The following is a 26014-nucleotide window of genomic DNA, read 5'->3' on the forward strand; positions in this document are numbered from 1 at the left end:
GCTCACCAGCTGCTCCTCGGAAATCCTATACAAGGTCACTATGGGTCGGAAACGATGGCACTTCATAACAAGATGCTGTAGGATCAGCACTGGACTGTGAACTACAAGGTTGGCTGTTCAAACCCCCCAGCTACTCCTTGGAAACCCTACATAGAGTTGCTATGCACTTAACATTTAACTTCTTAAGGTTTGTTTCCTTCTTTGCTCATTTTTCAGATCAATATCTTACTAACAGAGCAGAGTTAAATCTTGGGCAAGTCAGTTTTCTAACTCTGTAACTTTAGACAGTTGCTTAACCTAAGATTCCCTTTCCCCAGTAGTAAAATAATGATAATCATACTTATTGTATGGACTTGTTAGAAGAATGGAAATGTGGTAATGTTCATAGAATAGTTAGCATAACACTTGATACATAATAGTTGCTTAGTAATGGTACTGGCTACCAAGTTATCATCTGGACTATTTAAAGGACTTTGTTTAGACATCAATGCTATTTTTTGTTGGTATTGTTTCTCTATTATAATTTCGTAGGTGGCTCTCATGCCAAAAGGAAATACTAAGTTTCCAATCTGTTTCTTTGAACAAGGCCTCTATTGTGCCCTAACTGACTGTAGGTAGTTGGTGGCTTCAGACAAGTACTCTCTCTGGATGAGGCTGCATTTGAGTAATCTAGAAGGGAATAGAAACAATAGGTATGCTTTTATAGGCATAGAGAGGCAGTACTTTAGAAACTAAACCACATTTCAAACATTTTCTTCCCATTCAATGCAACAATACTTGTACAGTATCTCATTCCTACTCTTACATAAAATTGTAAGTCCCCTAATTCTTACTAACTACCATCCTTTATATTTCTGGAGTCTCCTTTATGAATAATGAGTTAAATTGAACATACTAAAAAAGGGGTCACCTCTCTCTATAATTTCATATCTGAGACAAAACAATCTTGTGTTGAGGTTTATTTTGCAGGGTAGATTATATAGTGAACTGGGGAACTTTTGCATCATTCTGAAAATTTATGAGGGAGAAAACAGATGTAAAAGTGTAACATTACCTGGATAAAATTGCTCAGGCTATGTTATGAAAAATGAATCATATAAAATAGCATCAGACCACCTCAAAATACTTAGATCAAACATAGCAGCCGCTCTGGAAATCTGCTCACGTAGATTACAGCCTAGGAAACCCTGTGGGGGCAGGTCTACTGTGTCCTGTTGGGCCACTGTGAGTGGGAATTGAATTGACTGTGTACAACAATGAAAGCTATGCAGGAATTGTAACTAAGGTGACATAGGACACTAGATTGTGTGGGCAAGGGAAAGGCCCTTTGAAAACATGATGATTAAGCTAAAATCTTAATAAAAAAACAAAAAGGAATTAACCAAGCAAATATTCTTGGCAGAGAGATAAGGTAATGGAAAGGTGAACAGGCAGGAATTTCCCCCCCCCATCTAAGGCTTATCACAGAGGATAAAGGAGAGAGTGGTAGGTTGGCTTGGAAAGGTTAAGAAAGGTCAAACAATTTCTATTTGGCACTTCATTGATGAGAGAAATCATATTTATCTAAACTGCACTTAGACTGGTTATGAACAGTATGCCAAAAAGATCACATGGGCAGATCTGATTGATGGTGGTGATGGTATGCCAGAGTCAGTTCCGACTCATTAAGACCCTACATATGCATATATTTATGAGGCTGTAAATCTTTATGGGAGCAGAAAGCCTCATTTTTCTCCCATGGGGCGGTTGGTAGATTTGAACTACTGACTTTTTGGCTAGCAGCCCAATTAGTAACACTAGAGTAGTAGGAGTTGGGCTGCTAACCTCAAGGTCAGCAGTTTGAAGCTACCAGCCGCTCTGCGGGAGAAAGGTGAGGCTTTCTGCTCCCGTAAAGATTTACAGCCTTGGAAATCCTCTAAGGGGTTGCTATGAGTTGGAACCAACTCCATGGCACATAACCACCACCACGATGATACCAGAGCTCTGGTTTGACAGGTACCACCATATATGCTGGTATGGTGCTGTGGGTTAATGTGCCAGACTGTAAAGCCGTTTGAACTGCAAAGTCAGTGGTTCAAGCTCATCAGCTGCTCCTCTGAGAAACACTATACAGGGTCTCTATGGGTCAGAATTGACTGGTGGGCACTTTACAACAACCACCATATGCTGCAGCGCAATATGTATCATTTATTTTCTTGATGTTTTAATTTGTTGCACTTTTTCTTAAGTTACATTGTCAATTCCTAAAGAGTTGAGCAGAGCAAAGCAGAACAGAACAGTACTTTAGTCCAATGTGATTGTTAAGTCCTAAATAATACAATGTAAAAACTGTGACGCAAGGTTGCTGGTTCAAGCCTACTAGTTGCTCTGTGGGAAAAAGATGAGCCTTTCTGCTTCCACAAATATTTACAACTTCAGAAACCATATACAAGGTCTCTATGATTCTAAACTGACTCCGGAGCACTTAACAACAAGAAGCTAGTGCTTGCTCACTTTGGAATTTCTTGCTTCATTTTGGTGGGAAGTGAAGTTAACTTACAGAAGCATTGCTATCCACTTGTATTTATTTGTAAGGTTTGTACTGTTTATACTAAAGACTTAAAACGTTGCTTTACACTTGAAATATTTTAGGGAGAAATGCATCTATTCATTTTATTATAAAAGTTGTTTAAAATTTTGAAGTATAAAATTGCTATTATCAATTCAGTATGTATCCACATGGGATGGTTTGTGCTATCTGACCTCCCATCTGCATCTCATTCTATTTGGCTTCATTCTCCAGGCCAACAGAGTCCCCTTCTTTGATAATACTCGGTCATACAAGCTCCACACTATGCTTTCCTCTCTATCAAGATGTACCTTATTTCAAATCCCAGGACCCCACTTTGTTTCCAGGGCAACCTGCACCTTTGATACTTTAATGTGTGCTAATGCGTCTATGGGGTGGGAGAACAGAAAGCTCCTTTTAAAGTTAGACACACTGTTTTCAAGTATGTTTCCCAAGCATCTTTATACTTGCAGGCAGGCTCCAAGATTTGACCTGCTTTAAAAAAACAGTTGTCATTGAGTCAATTTTGAGTCATGGCAACCCGAGGTGTGTCAGAGTAGAACTGTGCTGCATAGTTGTCAATGGCTGACTTTTTGGAGGTAGATCTCCAGGTCTTTATTCTGAGGCACCTCTAAATGAACTCAAACCTCCAGCCTTCCTATGAGCAGTTGTGTGTTAACTCTGCACCACCCAAAGATTTCACCTCTCTTCTTTTTAAGAAATTACACAGTGACCTTATCTCTGAGAATTGTTTTGTCTCTGTAGACTTTGGAGAAAATGTTCTCTCTTAAATTCCCAGTGAAAAGGCTTATGGCAATTTGGAAGCAATGATTTGTTTTTGTTTTCCCATATTTTAGTTCTGTCTTTTGCAAACGAATCCCAATAGAGATGTGTTACACGGAACAGGAATTTGAGAAATAACTGATGCTGGTCAAGGTCGTGTTTACATTCCTGTAGCACTATTGCTCAAAAAACTATAGACAGAGGAGCTTGATTCCACCCCCTCTTTTGCCAACTTTCATAATCAAATAATTTTTATTTAGCTTGCATTAAAAAAAAAAAAAGATGGACAAACAATCTAACTTTCCTCTGATCTAAGACATGCTTACAATTTTCTAAGCAATCTTTTTAGTGTGTGTGCTTAATTTTTTTTTGCCTTCTGCTCTGTTTCTCGTTAACAAATTTAAGGATTTAAGTGGGTCAAAGTGGTAGGATCAGTAGGCAATAATCTCTAAAGGCAGATACTAAATACACATAGGATTGTCTTCTCCATTCCAGTAAGCTCCATCAAGGGTGGGGCTGTGACCACCCAGGGCCCTGCTCTCTCTCCAGCATATGGCACAAGGTAGAGTTCAAATGTTTGTTCAACACATAAAGCCCTCTTTCTCATCACGAGAAAGCCATTTGCTGTCCAATAAGAATTGACATACTAAATTCTCTCTGACAAAAGTCAATTTGCAAGGAAGTAAGAGTATGATATGGTTGACATACAATAAATGAGAAGATATGCTGGAGGTCTGGTTCGGCCATAAAAAGCATGACAAGGCATGACAATGGGGAAGTCATTTGACTCCTCTCTCATACAATGATGACAGATAAAGGAATCAGACTAGATGAAACTCAGTTGGGAAATCCCAAAATTAATTCAAGTTTGGAATACTTAAGCAAAAGACCACACTTTCTGTTTACAAGTAATAAACAAAGAATATTAGAAAATTTAAAATTTTTAATAAATGTGCTTTGTTCACAAAATGTGAAAAAATACAAACACAAACATACATTTTCTGTTATGCCACCTCCCTCAACTTGGCAACTATGGTATAAACTACTTGATCAAGTCATGATCTTGAAGAATACAACCAAGTGACCATCATTTATTTTTGAAACACCAAATCATTTTGGAGAATCCTGCTGAGTGTAACAGGTGGCCCCTTAGCTTCTTCTTCTTCTTTTTTTTTCTTTAAGAGTACCTGTATAATATCAGGAGGTCCTATTGATGTTTCTTGTCATCACATGTATAATCTGGCACCAAGCCATATGACTGCTTATATTTCAACACTTATACACTGAACTGGCTTTGGTGGAATATATATTGATTTAAATCCCTTGCCAACCTAATTTGACTAAGATGAATTTACAGTAACAAACAATACTTATAAATTCAAACAAATTTATACTAAGTGGTAGTAGGCTTTAAAAAGAGACTTTTCTTTAAAGTACTACTTAAAATCCATCATGCACACTTAGGAGCATAAGCAGAATCAACATCTGTAAACAATCAGAAGAATATAGCACCAACATTTTAGCTGTAACACAAAGGCTAACTCCAAGGTCATACTTATACTAGCCCCTCATCAAAAGCACTGTTTTCATTTACTTTCAAAGCACATTCATTCGATACATTGCTTTCTTTGCGTTTAACAACACATTCAGCTAAATTAGAGAAAACAAGAGTATGGTACTTGTAAAAAGGTATTTTCAAAAACACAGTTCTGTGTTATCCTGAATATAGCACTTTTTTTCTTTTGAGGGAGTTACAAGATAGGACCCTGCAGTGCTTAACTGAAAGAAAGCCACCATGATTAGTAAGGAAATCTTATGCTATTGAAAGTAAATGAAAAATTCCAAGTTACTTCTGGTATATTTGAGCAATCAACATTTATTGCATTTAGTCAATTGACTTTTTGGGTTAATTACAATCTTGTTCCTTCCATTCATTTAGCATGTGAAATTTAATCTGAAATATTGGTACACATGCTCAACTGTTTATATCTTAGAGGATAAATTTTATATTTCGAAATAAAGTTTGACATTCAAAGTTAACTACAGCAAATCACAATAAGCACAAAGACATCAGTTTTACCAGAGTAAAGAAGTGCAGTTTATGAAATTTAGGATCAACTACTAAAAATGCAAGTTTCCTTTAAAAACATACACACACACACACACACACACACACATTAACCATGAAATCTGAAACTGTGATATTTCAGTGCAAAAACCTCACTATGAGGTAATTTTAATGTAATAACCACTTGAAAAAAAAAAAAATCCACACAGTGGCACTCTTAAAAATGACGGTTTACAGGACAGTTGCTGGTTGACAAGACAATGTGGCCTAATGTTCTTAGCTGTCTAAAACCAATCTTGTCTTGTTTGGACATACAGTTCTCCTTAATCATTTGTTTCTGATTCAGAAACACAGAAAGACATTTTTCAATGCCAACTAATGGCCATCAACTAATGATTTATTTTTTCAAAGAAAACTTTCTATTAGAATTTAGATGAAAATGAGAACACCAAAGGTCAAAACCATTTCATGAGTTTACCAGAAGACGGTTAATTATAGATTTTTCTCTGTAAATCCAGATTTGCATTGTAGCACACCTCCTTAGTGGAAAGGTGAGAACCTTTATCAAATTTGGTCTAGTTAGAATATAATCTCTTTTATAAGTGCAAACCCTTTCACAAAGGTGTTCTAGGTCAGTATTAGGTACTATATTATGCCTTGCCTAAACAGAAAATTTTGTCAATGAAACTTAAATCAGAAAAAATTAAAAGTGAAACTTTCAAAACGTAAGTATATTTTACACCAAGATCCAAAATACTACTTTGGCAATGGTGTTTATTATTACTGTGCTAACGAAACTAGAAGATATATGTGGGAAAGCCTCTCTCCCAATGTCTGATGCTGTCAAATGAGCTTTTATGGAAGAAATAAAGATAAAGTGAATTATCACCAATTCCAAAAAGTTAAGGAAATACTGAATCATCAGACAAACCAAACAGAAAATGGTTTTCTACTACTGACAACAATTTAGCTAGGGGGTAAAAAGACAAGTGCATCACCAAGCTAAAGCAATTTGTGTTACATTTAACTTGTGAATCATCAAAGTGCAACCTATAGCTTTCTACAAATCTTAAAATTTTCCATTGCATTGGTTTAATGTCAACAGTGAAAAGTTGATGAAAAGGAAAATACAGAGCAAATTATGCTTCATTTTTTCACAATAGCATGGAAGAGAAAAAGGTACCTTTCTAAAGTATTTTAGTGCTAAATACTAAAGTATCAGTGGTTTTTGTGATGACAGGAATCACTGCATGAAACTTTAAGCTTTCTATATAAGAATAAATTTTAAAATTGAGGAGTAGAAAAAAATAGCAAACTTTGTAAACTTTGCAGCTCTCCTATCAAACCAGGTTTTAAGTATTAAACTTCTATTAGTATTTCCAATTAGTGTAGTAGGAGTCTGGACTTAAAGGGTCTTTGCTTTTATATTAACTTAAGAGTAATATGGGATCCTCTAGCTCATAAAAAGGAACGGAGCTGGCTTGACTTTCTCCAGAGTCTGAGTCATACGGAGCATCAGGGAGCTCTGTAAAACCGTATGCTAGCTGTTCATCTTCCATATCTGATCGAACATAACAGGAAGGGTTAGAATATTCCTCATCTTCTATACTGTTGAAATCTTGAGGAATATATAACATTCCTGGGTAGTTCCTACTAACCAAGTCATTTGTGGTTTTTAGGGAGATTTTCCTAAATGCCATCAGATGCATATGTGAAAATTTTGAATACTTGAAACGTTTAAAGCCCAGAGACTCTATAGCAATCTTCCAGCTTTTCATCATCATAGCATGGCGGTTCTGATGGGATGAATCAGGTGTGATGATAAGTAATAAACCATTTAAAACTAACAGTTCATGAGCTTTCTTGCAGCATATCCATCGCTGGTAAGGTGATGGAAAATAAGAAAGGAGGAGAGAAAAAACAACAACATGAAAAAGCTCTCCAGGAAGAGAGTCAATAGGGTTTTTTAGCTGCTTCAGAAAGGCATCTATAGCATCCTGGGCAAGCTGGAGTGGTTGCTGAAGCTGTAAGTTCAGGAAGTCACATTTATACACACTCTGTAGAAAGGAAAGAACAAGGCATATTATGAACTTCAGAATGACTTTCACTTTATTAAACAGCACATTTTACACCAGTCTATCTTCATAGCATTTCTATGTAATTCCTGCTTTGACTATGCACCCTTCCTGTCAATTATTAAGTATATGCAGCCTTTTACAACCAAAACATTCACTCACAAAAATCTCAAAGGGCAATTCAGATTAAAAAAACAAAGAATAAAACATCCAAACAGTCTGATGTTACACTGATTCTGACACATGGTGAGCCTCTATGTTACACAGTAGAATCACCAACCTTTAGGTTAGTAGTTGAGAGAAAAACATTGTGTCACCCAGGGAGCTGGAGTAATTAACACTGGAGAATTTCTACTCATCATTTCAAAGTATATATATTTCTGCCCAACAATAAATGTGAAAATAACTAGAAATAATTTTCAATTATATTAATTTTTAAAAAATTTCTGGCTGCATAGTGGTTATATGAATTGGGCTGTGAACCGCAAGGTCAGCAGTTGAAACTACCAGCTGTTCCACGGGAGAAAGATGAGGCTTTCTGCGCTGGTAAAGATTCACAGCCTTGGAAACCCTGTACAGGGTTGCTATGAGTCGGAACCAACTCCATGGCACATAACAACAACAACAACAACAAGGGTTTATTTGAAATTTAATTAGGCTAAGAGTCTACAGAAATGATCCATTCATTTCTATACTTAGTCATAGCTACACTCATTTTAACATTGCACTTCTACTCTCCCCAAAAAAGGACAAATATAAAACCAACTCTGAAATAATACCATGAAATAAAGATGAATCAAAGACAAACACAGGGTAATGAAGGAAGCAGAAAAAAATTTGTACAAGCAGAATGGTAACACAACTTTACAAGATCAGACTTGCATTTTATGAAATTTTATTGACTTAGTCAAATGGCCACACAAACAGCTTCTACTAAAGGAATGTACATTGCTAGTCTGATGAATAGGAAGCCATGGTGGTGCTGTAGGTAAAGCATTTGGCTACTAACTACAAGGCTGGTGTAGTTCAAGCTGATCAGCTACTCTGGGGTAATAAAGATGCGGCTCTTTGCTTCTGTAAAGATTTCGTCTCGGAAACCCTAAGCAGTAGGATCATTGCGAGTTGGAATCAATTTGATGACACTGGGTTTTTTTCCAGTGGCTTAAAACTTTATGGAAATGATCCTAAGTAAGAAATCAGTTTTCAAATTAATTATATAAAAATTAGTCACCCTATCATATAGGGCACAACCATTTGTCTGTCACTTTGTCATAGTGTGATGCCTTGTCTGCTTCTGTGATGCTGAAAGCTATTTATGTCACTGGTATTTTGAGTCACCCATGGCGGACAGGTTTCAGTACAGCTTTCAGATTTAAACAAACTAGGAAGAAGGGCCCAATAGTCTACATCTAGAAACACTGGTCAGTGAAAACCACACGAGTAGCTGTAACGCTCTCTGATATAATGCCAAAGATGAGGCCCTCAGATTATAAGACACTCAAAATATGACTGGGGAAGGGCTGCCTCCTCAAAGTAGAGTTGACCTTAATGATATGGATGGAGTAAAACTTTTGGGACCTCCATTTCCTGATGTGGTGGCATAACTCAAAATGAGAAGACACAATAGTGATCATCCATTAATGATCTGAAGTATGAGACTAGAAAAATTGGGAAGTCATCAAAAATGAAATGGAATGCTTGAAGACAGATATCCTAGGCATAATTATTTTCTGTCTGGTACCATCCTACCAGTCCTGACTCAAAGTGACCCTGTAAACAACAGAATGAAACACTACACGGTTCTACACCTCACAATTGATCCTAAGTTTGAGCCCACTGTTGTAGCCTTTACATCAGTCTGTTCATTGAGGATCTTCCTTTTTGCTGATGAACTGCTACCCAACACGTCTTTCTCCAGAACTGTTCCTTCCTGATAACATGACATGAACGGTGCAAAGCTTTCCTGACCTTCATTTGCTGATATGGCATGACTCAGAATTAATAATGGTAATATACAATGTACATAGTATGAATCTAGGAAAATTGAAAGTTATCAAAAATGAAATGGAATGCATAGATATCGACATCCTAGGTATTTGTGAGCTGAAACGGGCAGGTATTGGCTATTTCAAATCAGACAAATGTCCAGGAATGACAGACTGAAGAGGAAATGGTATTGCATCTTCTGTTTGAAGGAACAATTCAAGATCTATTTTGAAGTACAAAGCTGTCAATGATAGGATAATATCCATACACCTACAAGGAAGGGTACACCTATTCTAGGCATCAGTGAGGAGTCCTGGTGTGATGCTATAGATAAGCACTGGACTGCTAACCACAAAGTTGGTGGTTCAAACTCATCAGTAGCTCCTTGGAAACCCCATACATGGTAGCTAAGACTCAGAACTAACTCTGCAGCACTTAACAAGGTTTTAGTGAGCTCAAATGGCTATTGTTGTTAAGTGTCACTGAGTTGATTTAGACTCATAGTGACCCTGTGTAAAGGGTTTCTGAGGAGTGGCTGGTGGGATTGAACCATCGATATTTTGATAAGCAATCCACAGTTTATCCTATAGCACTAAACGAAGATTCCTAAATGGACTGGTAATGGTTATTTGAATAACTATTATCATAGTTTACACCTTCAAGTGACAATATACTACTTCTTACCCTTTGTGTTTCTATTAAAATATATTTTATATATATATTATAAACTTACTGTAAATTTTTTTTTTGTTTAAATAGCCAATTCTCTATTAAAGTTATTTAAATTATGACACACCAGGACTCTAGTACATAATATTTTTGTTTAAATAGCCAATTATACTTTAAAGAGACTTAAACCATAGGAAAAAATCCTTGTATTTATATATATAAAGTATCACTACTGGTACTTTTCATCCATTTCTATATAGCCATATTTTCACCTGGCTGAAGGACTACCTCCTTTAGTATTTCTTGTAATGCAAGTCTGCTACTGTTAAATTCCTTCAGGTTTTATATGTTTGGAAAAGTTTAATTCATATTCATTTTTAAAATACATACTTAAGAGGTATGGAATTCCAGGCTGACAGAATTTTTTTTTTCTTTTAGTACTTGAATGTACGTTTTAAAATCTCTTTACTCCTGGTTTTAAGGAATTTGATTACAATATGTCTCTGTGTAGGTCTCTTCATTTGGCCGCTTGATTATCTCAATTGTTCCTTGCTACTCTGTCATTTTAAAATCCTCTTCGCCACGTTTCACTTTGGATAGTCTCTGTTGCTATATCTTTACCATTTATTTTGCAATATTTAAGGCACCATTAGCCACACTCAGTCCTGGTGTGATGCTGTAGGAAAAGCACAGGGTTGCACAGTTACTTTGAACCACAGAGGCAGTGGCCGCTCCTTGGACAACCTACATGGGTCACTAAGAGTCAGAACTGACTTGACGGCATGTAACAACAATCACATTCAGTGTGTTTCATATCACAAAATGTAGTATCCATCTTTGTAAGTCAGGCTTGGATCTTTTAAATATGGTGCCTAGAGTTATAGCAAAAATGAATCAGCAAACATCAATTTGTTATCAAAGCAAATCTCATTTTTCTGATAGAAATAAGTAATTTGTCTGTTCTGAATAGACCATCTTCAAAAAATACCCTAACACAAACTCCTGGCATCATGTGAATAAGATAAAAGAAGCCTGGAGCTGATAAGGAGGCCCCTCTGCTTCAATTAGTCAAACTGTGGTCATCACAAAAACGACTCACTGTGATGTTCTCAAAAGAGAATAATATCCATCATTTCTTGAACTATAACGTTCCAGGCCAAATGTGAATTAAATGTTTATTCTTACCACATAAACTACTTAACATCACACAGGGGAAATAGCCTACTATTTCATCTACTCAAGTATGAATAGCTGAAATCATAAAGTTTTGGCTGACTCATTTTACCTTGGTTCTTTTTACCACTTCATAATGGATCTATATCACAATACATTTCAGAAAGTAATACATTAATAAACCAAACCAAACAGGAAGTCTAAATAACTATTTGGAAATCTTTCAAGTTTCCTGATTGCAATGATTTTACTATACTGTCATGCCTAAAGAAAAATATGATGCTGGACACTAAATATACAAAAATTTTCAAAGAAAATAAATGTAGTTTTAAGTAGAAATTATCTCTTAACATCTTTTGAACAGGGAATATATTTACTATTTCATGGGTGTTACGACAGTACTTTTTCATATGTAAAATATTCAACTTTGAACAAGACAAAACTATGCATACCTACCTCTACAGCAGGTACAATGTCTATGCCAACAGTTAGAAATTCTTCAAACTTCAAAAATGGGTTAAAGCAGCTGCCAACATCAAGTAATCTGATCTTTCCTGAGGCTTGTAGAAACCTAAAAACATATTTTACTTCATGAAAGGAAAACTAAAAGTAAAGTGTAAGAAAAAATTAAATATCTGAGAATTTAAAATAAATGAAATATATTTTATAACTTTTTGGCCTTTGGACTCCTTTACACACTGAAAGTTTATTTAAAGCCCCAAAGTGCTTTAGCTTATAGGGTTACATATGCCAACAGTTACCATATTAGAAATTAAAATAGAAAAGTTTAAAAAGATTTTAATTCACATAAACAGCAATAATAAACCCATTACATGCTAAGAAGCAGCACTTTTTTAAAACTAAAAGTTACCAGATTAAAAACAAACAAACAAATAAAAGTAGTAAAAACTCAGCCTTTTTTATTTTTTCAGGTTTCTTTCTCTCATATAAATAAAGGCTGTAAAATGGAAAGAAAATTATTTGGAAGGAATGGAGCACTTCTTTTTTTACTATTATAATTATGAGCTAAATTGTGGTTCGTTTATAACAAGAATATAGGAGCCCTCTGTAGGTATTGTTCATGTTAACCTTACCTGTCGCTCCATATTATCTATTGTACATTTTATTTTCCTCATTTGTAATATTCTTTATATTTTAAAATTCCATTTGTTATTTTGTAGAATGTAATATGTACACTGCCTTTGTGAAGTGGTATATAATTGTATAATTTCTGTGTGTAAACTGTTTAGGCTTTCAATAAATATTAATGTTCTGAAAAAAATTCTATTTGTTTTTATAAGCTACTTATATCCTTTTTGTAATATGGACATTGAAATTTTTTCTTCAAACAAGCTAATTAAAATGCTGTATACATATATGACTAAAATAAAAGTGAATCACCCACGTTCCACATTTTAACTGGTGTTTTAAATATTTCTGCAAGAGAGAAAAACTGAATGAACACTATGCAGAGTTATCCTGATATTCTTAGGGTTACTCTTAACAACTTTATTATTAAAATCTTAAAACAAAAGTAATATTTAAATACTATAATAGAACCAAGATTTCCTGACTAGTATCTTTTCAACTACTGTTCTTCATTGTAGTTGGAAGACCTGGAAATGCTAGTATATTGGCAGTCCCACCATATTTCAGAGTATCTTTCCATTACCAAAGACAATAAAACCCTTTCCTGATCTAATTTTCAGTATGGAAAATATTATTATAACTAAGGGAACTGTCAATTAACCAGAAATTCAAGTTCTAAAAATAGAAATTTATACTATAATAATGATAATGATAAATATTTAACTGTAAATATGATTTAGTCTGTTTATAAATTAAAAGAACCTGACATTTTTATCTGAACAATATTTCAAGTGTTCCCTAAAAATCCAAGTACTTTTAGTACCATTTAAAAAATCAGCCTTAAATGCTCAAATATATGCAATTTGACAAATAGTTACTGATTGAGTGTTTACCAGTTGGGCCTACCATCTCCTCTGCTAGGAGTCTGAGATACCGACTTTGGTAAAAAAGTCCTATTGCTCAAGCATATTATTCATCTGTCAGATTATGATACTGTGGTGGTTTATGCATTGCTATGATGCTGGAAAACCTGAGTTTAGAGACCATCTCAAGAATATATTTGAAGCACTGAACACTAATAACAGAATAACAGACAAGATACAAGATAGCATCAAAAATATCATAAATACATGAAGAAAGCAGAAAGGTCATTAAAAAGACAGGAAAGAAAAAAAGAAAGACCAAAATGGGTATCAGAAGAAATTCTGAAACTTACTCTTGAGTAGAGAATTTAAAGTGATTGGAAGAAATGAGTAAGTAAAAGAGTTGAACAGAATATTTAAAAGGGCTGCTTGAGAAGACAAAGTCAAGTATTATAATGAAATATGGAAAGACCTGGAGTTAGAAAACCTAAGGGGAAGAACACATTAAGCATTTTTCAAGCTAAAAGATATGAAGAAAAAATTCAAGCCTTCACTCTTTCCCTTATAAGCTGCCTTTCTTAGGCTATGCTCTTTAAATTCCCACCCAAGACATGTATAATGTTCAGACAGCTCTTCTCAAGTTACTTTTTTTGGTTTTGTTTTTTTACCTTTCTATTGTCAACTGAGTTTTCCATTCTACAATTCTCACACATTTTGTTTCACACCACTGATTGCAATCACAACATTACAACACTTATCCCACTCCCACCCTGTGTTTCCTGTTTCCATTCCTTTCTTTCTTAACCCTTCAGAACTTTATCCTCTGGTACATGATGCCCTCTTGGTTTCAAATGGTTGATCATTCTAAGGTGTGTTATTGTTCCCCTTATAGTTCTCTCTATTCTCCGGAGGCCTGGTGTGGTGCTGCAGGATAAGCACTGGACCACAAGGTCAGTTTGAACCACAAAGTCAGTAGTTCCCACCAGGTGCTCCTTGGAAACCCTATACAGGGTGGCTATGAACTGGAATCAATTCAATGGCACTTAACAACAACTGTTTGGTCAAAAATTGAGCCATGGGGGTGAGTTCTTTTCCAAACCTGAAGAGTGGTGACTAAAGACCACAGTGCCTGGGGTTCCATCAGTAACACTTTCGATGCTTCATCTTCTTTCCACACTAAACTCGGCCTTATTAGAGCCATTTGCTTTCTACTACAACATCTCTCTAGAAAGGAACATCAACTTTCAATCACAACAGACTACCATTTACCACCATTAAAAATGCTCAAAAGGAATGTGCTACATGCATTGAGAACAACTTCATTAAATAGTTCCAATAAACTTTGTGGTTGAAGGCAGCACTGTTGGAATATTTGTGTTGTTCTCCAGAGATTATTCTAAATGGAGGCTATAGGCACATTTTTGCCAAATGCAAACTTTATGGCTTAGGGTTTTACATAATGTTTTAGTTTTTAACATGCAAAATGTTATTCCAAAAGACTGAGCAATAAAATAACCTATCATTATATATTACGACTAAAAAAACATAATTAAACAGCCAAAAAGGAATGGCTGAAGTTACTTATCATACTTGATCTAATATTAACATTGGAAAAGCAAGTATTTGGAAAAATTAGTTTGTTCTAATAAGGAAAATCTATCTAATATAGCAATAAACTGTAAACTGATCAGTCTGCAGACAAACAACTTTCTGAAGGACAAGTAACTGAAATACTGTTAGACTTGTTTCATTTTCGCCTACCAGCTCTGACCAGTACTTACATATTATAAACAGCAATTGCTCTTATGCAAATTCAGGCTGACAAGTCCATAAGAACGAAAATATGACCTGGAACATATATCCCACCAGAATTTAGAGATCATCTGAGGAACATATTTGATGCAATAGACACTAATGACACAAGACCAGAAGATCTGTGGGATGCATGTAAGAACATCACACAGGAAGAAAATAAAAGGTCATTAAAAGGACAAGAAAGAAGGAAAAGACCAAAACGGATGTCAGAAGAGACTCTGAAACTTTGTCTCCAGCATAGAGATGCTAAAGTAAACGAAAGAGATAAGGAGGTAAAAGAGATGAATACAACATTTCAAAGGGAAGCTCTGCAAAGACAAAGTCAAATATAAATGAAATGTGCAAAGGCCTGGAGGGAGTTAGAAAACCAAAAAGGAAGAATATACTCAGTATTTCTCAAGCTGAATAGAACTGAATTAAAAATTCAACCCTCAACTTGTAATACTGAAGGATTCTATGGGTAAAATATTGAATGATGTAGAAAGCATCTAAAAAAGACGGAAGGAGTATACAGTCATTGTGCCAAAAAGCAATGGTCAAAGTTCAACCATTTCAAGAGAGCATAGCATCAAGAGGCAATGGTGACCACATTGGTCACCAATAAGGGGAAGTGGGGGAAAAACAGCAATGAAGTTTTGAGCTAAGTCTGACCATGTTCAATAGACTCTTGTGTGAACCCAGGTTGAGACCTGGTTGGCCAGCAGTATGGCAAGACCTGGGGACTCCCGGGCCCAGAGACAGTGACATGGTCACAGAGGACTAGAGTGGAGAGTGAAGCATCCAGCTGATATGAAGTGAGGGGAGATGCAAAAGAACACCCACCCATATTTACAGATACTATCCACTTGACCTGGCTTCAATGGCTGGATGATCAGAACTTGATTAGAAGAAGAAAGAATAGGAAAAAAAGAGTAAACTGCTACAATGTGATGAACTTGACCTATACTTATAAATGTAGTAGCTCAAAAGAGGAAACAAATCTTTACAGTGACGATCATTCCCATCCTTTCAGTATACAGGGTTGACAGGGTTGACAGGGATGGGTAACTTAGACATCAGCTACCCAAAATGGGGGAGCTACAAAGGCAAGAAGTGACTGGCTTACAAGCTTTCAAGAGGGAGCCTAGTTCCAAAGGGTGTGGGGGAAGGCAGAATCTCTACTGAGTGGTTTCCAATCTGTCTGGATGGAGCTGATGAAAGGAGATGGGGATAAGACTCTTGTCATACAACAGTGAATAATTGCTAGCAGGACTGACTGTGAGGGTTGGAAATGTAAAGGTAGACGTTTTGTAACAAAAGGGACGGGAGTGAGTGATTTTGCAGTCCAGGAGCAGAGGTCCCTGGGACAATCAAGGGAGAAGAGCAGAGTGCGGGACCCTATCCAGCGAGGCAGTGATGTCAGATGGAGGCAGAGACGATGACGTGGAGAGATGGAATGGTTGGGGACTCTGGACCCAGGGAGGGAGAGGGGTTGTGAGCTGATGGCTGGAGGGCAGGCTTGCAGGGTGTATACCCTTTGACTGTTTGATGATGCATTGAGGGGATTGTAATCATTGCAATTAAACGATATATGATAGGATGAATGTAAAACTAATATTCTCCCATGTGAACTCTCACATAATTCACAATAAAAACTTTAAAAAAAAAAAAAGAGGCAATGGTACTGAAGGAACAAGTTCAAGATGTACTGAAGGCATCGGCAAAGAACAAGGCTCCGGGAATCTATGGAGTATAGACTGAAATCTTTCAACAAACTGATGCAGCAATGGGGGCACTCACTCAGCTATGCTAAGAAATTTGGAAGAAGGCTACCTGGCCAACTGATTGGAAGAGATTCAGTAATATCTGTTTCAAAGAGAGGTGACTCATCAGAATACAAAAATCATCAGACATTATTATTAATATAACATGCTAGTAAAATTTTGCTTAAGATAATTAAAAATGGTTGTATTCTTTCACCATACTTATTCAGTCTGTATGCTGAGCAAATAATCTGAGAAGCTGGATTATATGAAGAAGAGGGTAGTATCAGAACTGGAGGAAGGCTCATTTAACAACTTGCAAAATGCAGATGACACAACCTTGCTTTCATAAAGTGAAGAGGACTTAAAATACCTAATGATGAAGATTAAAGAACACAACCTTCATTATGGGTTGCAACTCAATATAAAGAAAACAAAATTCTCACCACTGGACGAATAAATAACATCATGATTAATGGACAAAATACTGACGCTGTCCAAGACTACATCTTGCTTGAATTCACCATCAACACTCATGGAAGCAGTAGTAACCAATCAAATTATGTACTGCATTGGACAAATCTGCTGCACAAGACCTCTTAAAAGTGTTCAAGAGCAAAGATGTCAGTTTGAGGAAGAAGGTGCACCTGACCCAAGCCATGGTATTTGCAGTAGCCTCATAGGCATGTAAAAGTTGGACAATGAATAAGGAAGACTGCAGAAGAATTGGTGCATGTGAATTATGGTGTTGGTGAAGAATATTAAAAGTACTATATGCGCTGCCAGAAGAACAAACAAATCTGTATTGAAGGAAGTATAGTCAAAATCTTCCTTAGAAGCCAGGATGGCTAGATTTCGTGTCTCACACTTTGCACACATTATCAGGATGGACCAATTCCTGGAGAAGGACATCATGCGTGGCAAAGCAGAGTGTCACAGAAAAAGAGGGAGACTCACAATGAGATGGATTGGCACAGTGCCTGCACCAATGGGTTCAAGTGTAGCAAAGATTGCCAAGATGTTCCAGGGTAGCGTTTGTGTTGTACAAAGGGTTGCTGTGAGTTGCAACTAGCTCAACAGCACCTAACAAAAATAAGAATCAAAAGTTTTTTGCTTACTCCATAAAATAATTCTGGTTATATTTACCCTAAAATGCAATTTAAAGCAGTTGTTTTTTGTTTGTTTTTAAGTGCTCTCTTCTGAGCTGAAGGTATTTTATAGTATCTCTTCAAGGGCCAACAGGGCAGGGTATGGGAGATACTGAGAAGTTACAACTTTTCCTATGCTGCAAAAACAAGGATGTGATTGTTTGAAATGGTGTGCGCCTATAAAATGTTTACCTCAAGAAAAGCTTCTAAGGTTAAAACAGGTTGAAATGAATAATCTTGGACTCATTTATTAGCCCTGCTATATTTTGAAGCATGGAATAAATTTAAAAAACAAACTGGACTTTGATTCCTATCATTTCTTTGGGGGAGTGAAATAAAAAGGAAATGCATTTTTGAGAGTTGATAGGTAAACAATTACTCCTTAAATTCATGAGGGAGTTTTCAAAAGACAACTTTAAGGCTCCAGGTGACAACATATATAGCAAGATTTATTATTAGATACCTTAGGTCACATAAAAATTATTAATTTTACTTCTCCTTTTATCTGAATAATTTCTTCAGGAAGTAGCAGGAAAAAGAAGGTAAAGTGGAACATTTTTCACTCTGACCAAAGACTTGGCTTGTTATCATCTTGCTTATTTAACAACCCATTCTCAACACTTTTCATATAATTCGTTTTATTTGCAGACATATAACAAATCTTTGAAATTTTGACTAGTTGAAAGAAGGCTGTGATTGCAACAACTTCCCCTCAATTATTTTGTCAATAAAGAACAAAAAATGAATCAGGAATATTAAGTGTGATGACTAAAGTTGCTTAAATCAACTAAATAATTTGCACTAAGTAGAGAAGTCAAGTCAAGCTTTAACAAGGAAAAGAAAAGGCAGGAATTGGTTCATGGAGTTAATGATTTATATCTGATAGAGCAGCTTTCATGAAAGTGCATTTCATGAAATAAGTTTTACAAGATGCTTCTTAGTCAATAGGTCAACAAATGTGGGAAGCTATATCTTTTTAGCTACAATCATGTAATAAAATAATAGCTATATAACTAAGAAATTCAATTTACTATTTTTTTAGTTTAGTGTTTCCCCAGATTTATTTGCTGGAAAATTCCCTTTTCAAGTATATGTTAACAGTTTAGGAAAATTCTCTGGGAAGCTGTCAGAAAGGAGACAGGAGAGAACAAGTTTCGTGAGAAAAGCAAAAATAACTAGCTTCTAAGTAAAATATTTGGAAAAATAAAAACTGAAAAGATAACTCATAACATCCATATACAGGGGTCAAGTGATAGATCAAAAGAATTAAGTGAAAACATTCCAGAAAACTTCATATGAATTCTTGTTCTTATTGGCAACACTATGTTTACTGTATCTAATATGTATAAAAAATGGCAGGATAGATTAAATTTAATAGCTCTACATGCACACAATAAATATGCTCTAGAAATATTTATGATAAATTTAGTTACGCATTTTGCAAACAAATGAACCATGTGTATTAGTTTTCTATTACTAACTTGTGTAACAAATCACCACAAACTAGTTTTCAAACAGTTTTGTAGGTCAGAACTGGGATTCTGTTTAGGGTCTAAAAAGGTTTAAATTAAGGTGTCAGCTGGCTCAGGCTCTTGTCCGGAGGTTCTGGGGAGAATCCACTGAGGTTGTTGGTAGAATCAATTTCTGGATAGAGATAGGACTCGTTCCTTGATGGCTGTCAGGTAAGAGTTATTCTCAGCTCCTAGTATAACGTCAGGTGTCCTGGTGTGCTGTGGGTTAATGCGCTGGACTGCAAAGTCAGTTTGAACTGCAAGGTCAGCAGTTCAAGCTCACCAGCCGCTCCTTGGAAACCCTGTACAAGGTTGCTTTGAGCCGGAACCAATTAGACAGCATTTGACAGCAATAGCAAGTGTAAAGTCACTTTAAGAATATACACCCAGTATCACTGAGTTTATTTCAACTTGTAGTGACCCTGTATAAGATTTCCAAGTCTTGGTGTGGCGCTGTAGATTAAGCACTTAACTGAAAGGTCGGTATGAACTGCTGACCTTCCAGCTGCTCCCTGGAAACCCTATATGACTCGACGGCACTTAACAACAACAATATATCTTTACTGGAGCAGAAAGTCTCATCTTTCCCCCATGAAATGGCTGGTAGGTTTTGAATTGCTGACCTTTTAGGTAGTAGTCCACTACTTATCCTACAGTGCCACACCATTAGTTACCTTAATGATACCTACTAATTAACCCCTTCACAGTACTACCTAGAAAGTGGAGTTTGGATAAACAAGGGGCAAGAATTTTGAGGTCAAGAAGGGGCATTTTTGGAATTCTACCTATCACACCATACTTCTTTTTCTCCCATAGAATCATTGGTGGCTTCAAACGACCAACCTTTCGGTTAGAGCGGAGTGCTTAACTACTGTGTCAGCAGCGTTCCTTGCTGCTTTCTATTAGCCACTAGTAACTGTAGAATTTTATTCAGAATATTTCCTTCTGTAATTAGAAGAAAGACATGAGACAGACTCAGACTCATGCGTTTTGTTTGTGGTGAGCTTTTCTGGTATACAACTGGTAGCGTAGTGGTTACGAATTGGGCTGCGAACCATAAGGTCAGCGGTTTGAAACTACCAGCCGCTCCGCGGGAGAAAGATGAGGCTTTCTACTCCCGTAAAGATTTACACCCTCGGAAACCCTGCACAGGGTCGCTATGGGTTGGAACCGACTCGAAGGCACTTAACAACAACAACAACATTATTTATAGTATACAATACAGCAATATAAAACTCCATATCCAAATGGTGGGTAATGGTAACTTTGGGATGGCACAACCATTAAATGTCTATAATAACATTTTTTCAAAAGTCCTAAGGTTCATATTTTTTAAAAAGTTTAAATATCCTAACTGATAAGTTGTTAATATTTATGAATTTCAAATTAGTGAGGCTTCACTGCTTTTCACTGATTTACTTCTGACAGATTATATACTTAAATGAAGCATGTAAGTATTTTCTTTGAGTTTAAACAAGTGAGGCTAATTTGGAATACATAAAATTGTCAGTGTAGAAAGACAGTTCAGAACTTCAATATTATGTTATGTCATTTTCTATACTAGGAAATTATGCCTCACTAATATTTGATAGCAATCAAGAAATCAAATGACCTATAGCATTAGGCAAATCTGCTGCACAAGACCTCTTTAAATCATTCAAGAGCAAAGTCAATTTCAGGATTAAGGTGTGCCTGACCCAATTTAGGGTATTTTCATTAGCTTCATATGCATGAGAGAGTTGGACAGTGAACAAGGAAGATCATAGAAGAATTGATGCATCTGAGTTATGGTGTTTCTTACTGTTGTGCATAAAGTTGTGTGAGTTGGTACCTACTTGACAGTACCTCACAACAATGATTTAATTGGAGTCTTGGTGTGGCACTGTAGGATAAGCACTGGACTGCTAACTGCAAGGTCAGCAGTTCAAACTCACCAGCTGCTCTTAAAGAAACCCTATGTCGGGTTTCTATGCATTGGAACCAGCTTTATGACACTTAACAACAACAGTATTTAATACATGAAATGACACTGGCACCCCTTAGTCCCTGGGTCAGACAGTAAAGCTTCACACTGTGATACAGGGTTACCTGAGGGATGACAGGGAGGAATGACCGGCAGTTCAAATTCACCTACCGATACTCGGAAACCGTATATAGGGTTGCTCTGAGTCAGAATCAACTCGGTGGCACTTAACAGTAACTATGAAAGAACAGCTTATGCTGGAGACAAATGAAAAATACAAACACAAAGATGCTGCCAAAAAACCAAGTTGGATGCTTTCCAGCAAAAAGATTTTTTAGTCACATTGAGTCAAAAAAAGACTAAAGCAGATCTGAAATTAAGTTGACAAAAATCTCAAAATTATAAAGTATGCTTGCTGAAGTGCACATATATATTCACTCATGTAACAAAAAAATTACGCCCCATGTGATTATGTACTGAGGTATTAGTTAACACCACAGTGAAGCTATTAAAATTAATAAGATATTTTAAATGCTATTTCAAGTTGAACTATTTCATGTTGAACAGTGGCGAAGCTTGTTTGAAACTGGGGGTTCAGGTTTCGGTTAGTCACCATTGTAACCGTGGCCCTGCTTCTGGGCTAGGCTCTCTCTCTGCCCATCCTGCCGCCACCATGTCCCTGCATGGCAAACAGAAGGCACAGAGCTACAAGTATGAAGCGACCTGGACCATCTATGCCATGAACTGCAATGTGTGGCCGACAAGCGTTTCTTGTGTGCAGTTCCAGCTATCACATTGTTATTGTTAAGTGCCATCAAGTCGCAGGAATCATTTGAACAACCAAAGGGCATATTTTGCAAGCCTGCCTCCTGTCCACCACAGCACACAGCCTTTCTCTTTCCATGAGTCTAGAGTCCTCAGCTACTCTATCTCTCTATGTCATCATCTCCATGTCATCAACCAGCTACTTCTCTGGTTGTTGTTGTTGTGTGCCGTCGAGTCGGTTCCGACCCATAGCGACCCTGTATAGGGTTTCCGAGGAGCAGCTGGTAAGCTTGAACTGACAACCTTGCAGTTCAAATGGCTTTGCAGTCTGGCACATTAACCCACAGCACCACACCAGGACTTCTCTGGTTAGGGTCCCATATTTGGCTCATGTTCTTCTCCCTTGATAGTCCTAGGGTCCTCTGTTCCTAGAATGCAAGATGAACTACTCGCCCTTTTATGTTACAAAACTTCTACCTTTACAGTTGTGACAATCAAAATTAGTCATGATAATAATTACTCACTGTTGAATCAAAAGAATCCTATTCCTTATCTCCTTTCACCAGAGCCGTCTAGAGAAGATGAACACTATTCAGTGGGGATTCTTCCTCCCCCTGCACATTCTGAGACTGAAGTCCCTCTTGAAAACTTGTAAGCCAGTCACCTTGTGCCTTTATAGCTGCACCGTGCCCCCTCTTCCAATTTTTAGGTAGCCAATGTCTAAGTTGCCCGTCACTGTATACTGAATGGATAGGTTTGAATCTAATTTTTAAGTTGATCATTGTGTATGGTTCTTGAATGATGTTATAAAATGCAGCAAAAAAAAGGTTTTCCACCCCTGATAATGAGGAGAGTTCAGAGTCTATTTGCCAAAACACTTTGACCATCATACCCAACCACAAAGCTCATGTGGATCCGGGACACAAAGGCATCTATCCAGAACTCTTGGCAATAAGTGGCGATTATCTCCGTGTGTGACGGGTTGGTGTAACAGAGACCAGGCTGGAAAATCCTAAACAATAACAACAACTCTTGACTTTTGTTCTCCTCTGACCTCCTTTGATTGGCAGGTACTTCAATCATTGATACAACTTGCACCATCTGGGGGCTGGAGATGAGGCAGCTGCTGGAGCGAGTGTCTGGTCATGTGAAGACCCAGCCCATGACAAAGAGGCTTATGATATTGCATTTAGATAGGGTCTGGGGTGGCAGGGTCATGTTTGCCTCCATGGGCACTGATGGCTTGGTATGGTGTTTGACCTCTGCCATCCTAAACACAGCAGCATCATTTATGAAGACCCACAGCATCACCCACTGCTACATCTCTGCTGGAATAAGCAAGACCCTAACTACCTGGCTACCATGACCATGGATGGAATAAAGGAGGTGATCCTGGATGTCCGAGTTTCCTGCACACCTGTCACCAGGCTAAACAATTATCGAGCATGAAGCAATGGCATTGCTTGGGCCCCACATTCTTCCTGCCACATCAGTACTGCAGCAGATAACCACCGGGCTCTCATCTGGGACCATCCAGCAAATGCCCCGGGCCATCAAGGACCCTATCCTGGCCTACACAGCTGAAGGAGAGATCAACAATGTATAGTGGGCATCGACACAGCCTGACTGGATTGCCATCTGCCTGGAGAGTCTCAGAGAAAAGTGCTGGTGCCACCAAGCCTGCAAGGCAGGGGCTTGTGTGAAGAAGAAGAAACATGTTTCCAATGTCTGTTGTTGCTCTGCAACCACTATTACCAGGAGCTGCTTTAGGAGTTCCTGGCCAGTCACCCCATCACTCTCTAAGCCCGACTCAGTGCTGTGTGGCGCCTCCTTAGCCCATGGTAGCAGGTGAAGATTTCCTCTCCTTTCTCCCTCTTTTTGGTTCCTCGATGAAAAATGTCTGTGTATCCTCTTTTTTGTTTTTTCCCCCAGCAAGCAGCACTAGCCTTCTGCACTGCAAGTGCTCTCTCTCCCCAGTGGGAGATGTCTTCCTAAGTTTGGCTATGCCAATTTTTATTTAGCATGTTGCTATAAGAAAAATGGAGTACCGGTATGACACTGTAGGGTAAGTACTAGATCACAAGGTCGGTTCAAACTTACCAGGTACCCCTAGGAAACCCTCTACAAGATTGGTATAAGGCAGAACCAACTTGGCTGCACTTAACACTTGTAACATAAGCAATTTATTTTTCTATCAAGTTGCAATTTTGTGACTGTTGTTGTAGGACATGTTTTCATCATCTCAGTGATTACAATCTCTTCCATGCAATAACGGTGATTCCGCTCCCTCCCTGTGGTTCCTATTTGTGTTTCTATCTCTTTTTCAACTTTGTCCTTAGGTAAAAGTTGCCCTTTTGATTTTAAATGACTGACCATTCCATGGTGAGCAGACCTTACTAGTGTTGTTGCCCCCCTGGCTAAATACCTATCTACTCCTTGACTGAAAACTGGGTCATGAGGGTGAGTTCCTTTCCAGTTCTGAAAGGTGGTCAGGGACCAGAGTCTCAAGCTTCTTCAGTCTCGGTCTGACCAGTAAACCTGGTCTTTTTTTTAAAAAAAACTAAACAAAAAACAATATTGACTTTTTTCCCACATGTTTTCCCATTCTATCTGGGCCCTCTAATGTGATCCCTTTTCAGTGAAGATGGCAGTGAGAGCTGGGCACTGTCTAGTTCTTCTGGTTTCAGAGTTGTGAAAACTGATGTTCACATGTTCCATTAGTCTACTGGACTAATTGATTCCAATCCTCTTCAATTCTTAACACTCTTCTGTCTTCTACACATGGATAGACCAGTAACTACAACTTAGAAAGCTCATGAGCTTTCAAGATCTCAGATGCTACTCACCCAAGTAGGATGTAGAACATGGTAAGATGTAGAACACTTGTCTTTGTGGACTATGTTATGTCAAGTGACCAGAGTGTCTCCTGAGACTATGGTCCTGAGTGCCCAGACTCAGCAACTCATTGCCTTAAGATGTTTGATAATATCTATGAACTTTTCATTGTTTTGCTCACTGTGTGTGCCCCTATATTCATAGTTGTATTTGTAGGAAAGGTAAATACTCATGTACAAATACCCACGTTCAAATTCATACATTGTGGGCTATATATGTCTGAGTGTATGTGTGTGTATATATATATATGTCCCACTCTTCCTCCCTTACTCATTCAGCCTATGACTCAAATCCATGTATCTACATAAGAACACTCTTGTTATAAGGCTGTGTATATATCACTATTTACCTCTATTCCCTTTAGCTCTGTGTCTTCACCTATCTTCATCATTCTTCTGCCACCCTCCTTTTTTGTATATTGCCCTCTTGTAACACCAGCTATGCATAGAGTTTTCAGTGACTAGCAATTCGGAAGTAGTTTGTCACTCTTTCTTCCTATTGAAAGTGCCATGGACTGCCAAAAGAACCAATAGATCTGTTTTGGAAGAAGTGCAACCAGAGTGCTCCTTGGAGGCCAGGATGGCTAAGCTTCGTCTCTCCTACTTTGGACATATTGTCCGGAGGAAACAATTGCTGGAGAAGGATGTCATGCTGGGTAGGTGGAGGGTCAGAGAAAAAGAGGAAGACCCCCAACGAGATGGATCAGCCAGGTGGCATCATTGATGGACTCAAGTGTGGCAGCGGTAGTGAGGTTGGCCCAGGATCGAACATTGTTTCGTTCTGCTGTGCATGGGGTCGCTATGAGTCGGTTCCGACTCGATGGCACCTGACCCAACAACAACAACACCACCAGCTAACATGAGTCTACCCTCTAGACAGTGAATTACTCTCCCTTTCCTCATACCCCTAGTAATCATCAAA

At 37.6% G+C, this 26014-nt stretch overlaps 1 protein-coding gene and 1 pseudogene across 1 annotated transcript in view; one reads left to right on the forward strand and one right to left on the reverse strand.

Moving 5' to 3' along the window:
• Positions 1-6798: 6798 nt before the first annotated feature.
• Positions 6799-26014, reverse strand: part of LOC102814294 (chromosome unknown open reading frame, human C7orf60) — an 80011-nt gene continuing 60795 nt past the window's right edge. Inside the window, exons 4-5 of the mRNA XM_006859293.1 lie at positions 11759-11873; positions 6799-7456 (exon numbers count right to left, since the gene is read on the reverse strand). Of these exons, the coding sequence (XP_006859355.1) occupies positions 6827-7456; positions 11759-11873 (745 nt within the window). The 3' untranslated portion in view covers positions 6799-6826. The remainder of the gene's footprint in view (positions 7457-11758; positions 11874-26014) is intronic.
• On the forward strand, positions 21673-24193 carry LOC102841302 (annotated as a pseudogene).

This window comes from Chrysochloris asiatica, unplaced genomic scaffold (genome assembly GCF_000296735.1).
Source record: "Chrysochloris asiatica unplaced genomic scaffold, ChrAsi1.0 scaffold00032, whole genome shotgun sequence".
Taxonomy (NCBI): domain Eukaryota; kingdom Metazoa; phylum Chordata; class Mammalia; order Afrosoricida; family Chrysochloridae; genus Chrysochloris; species Chrysochloris asiatica.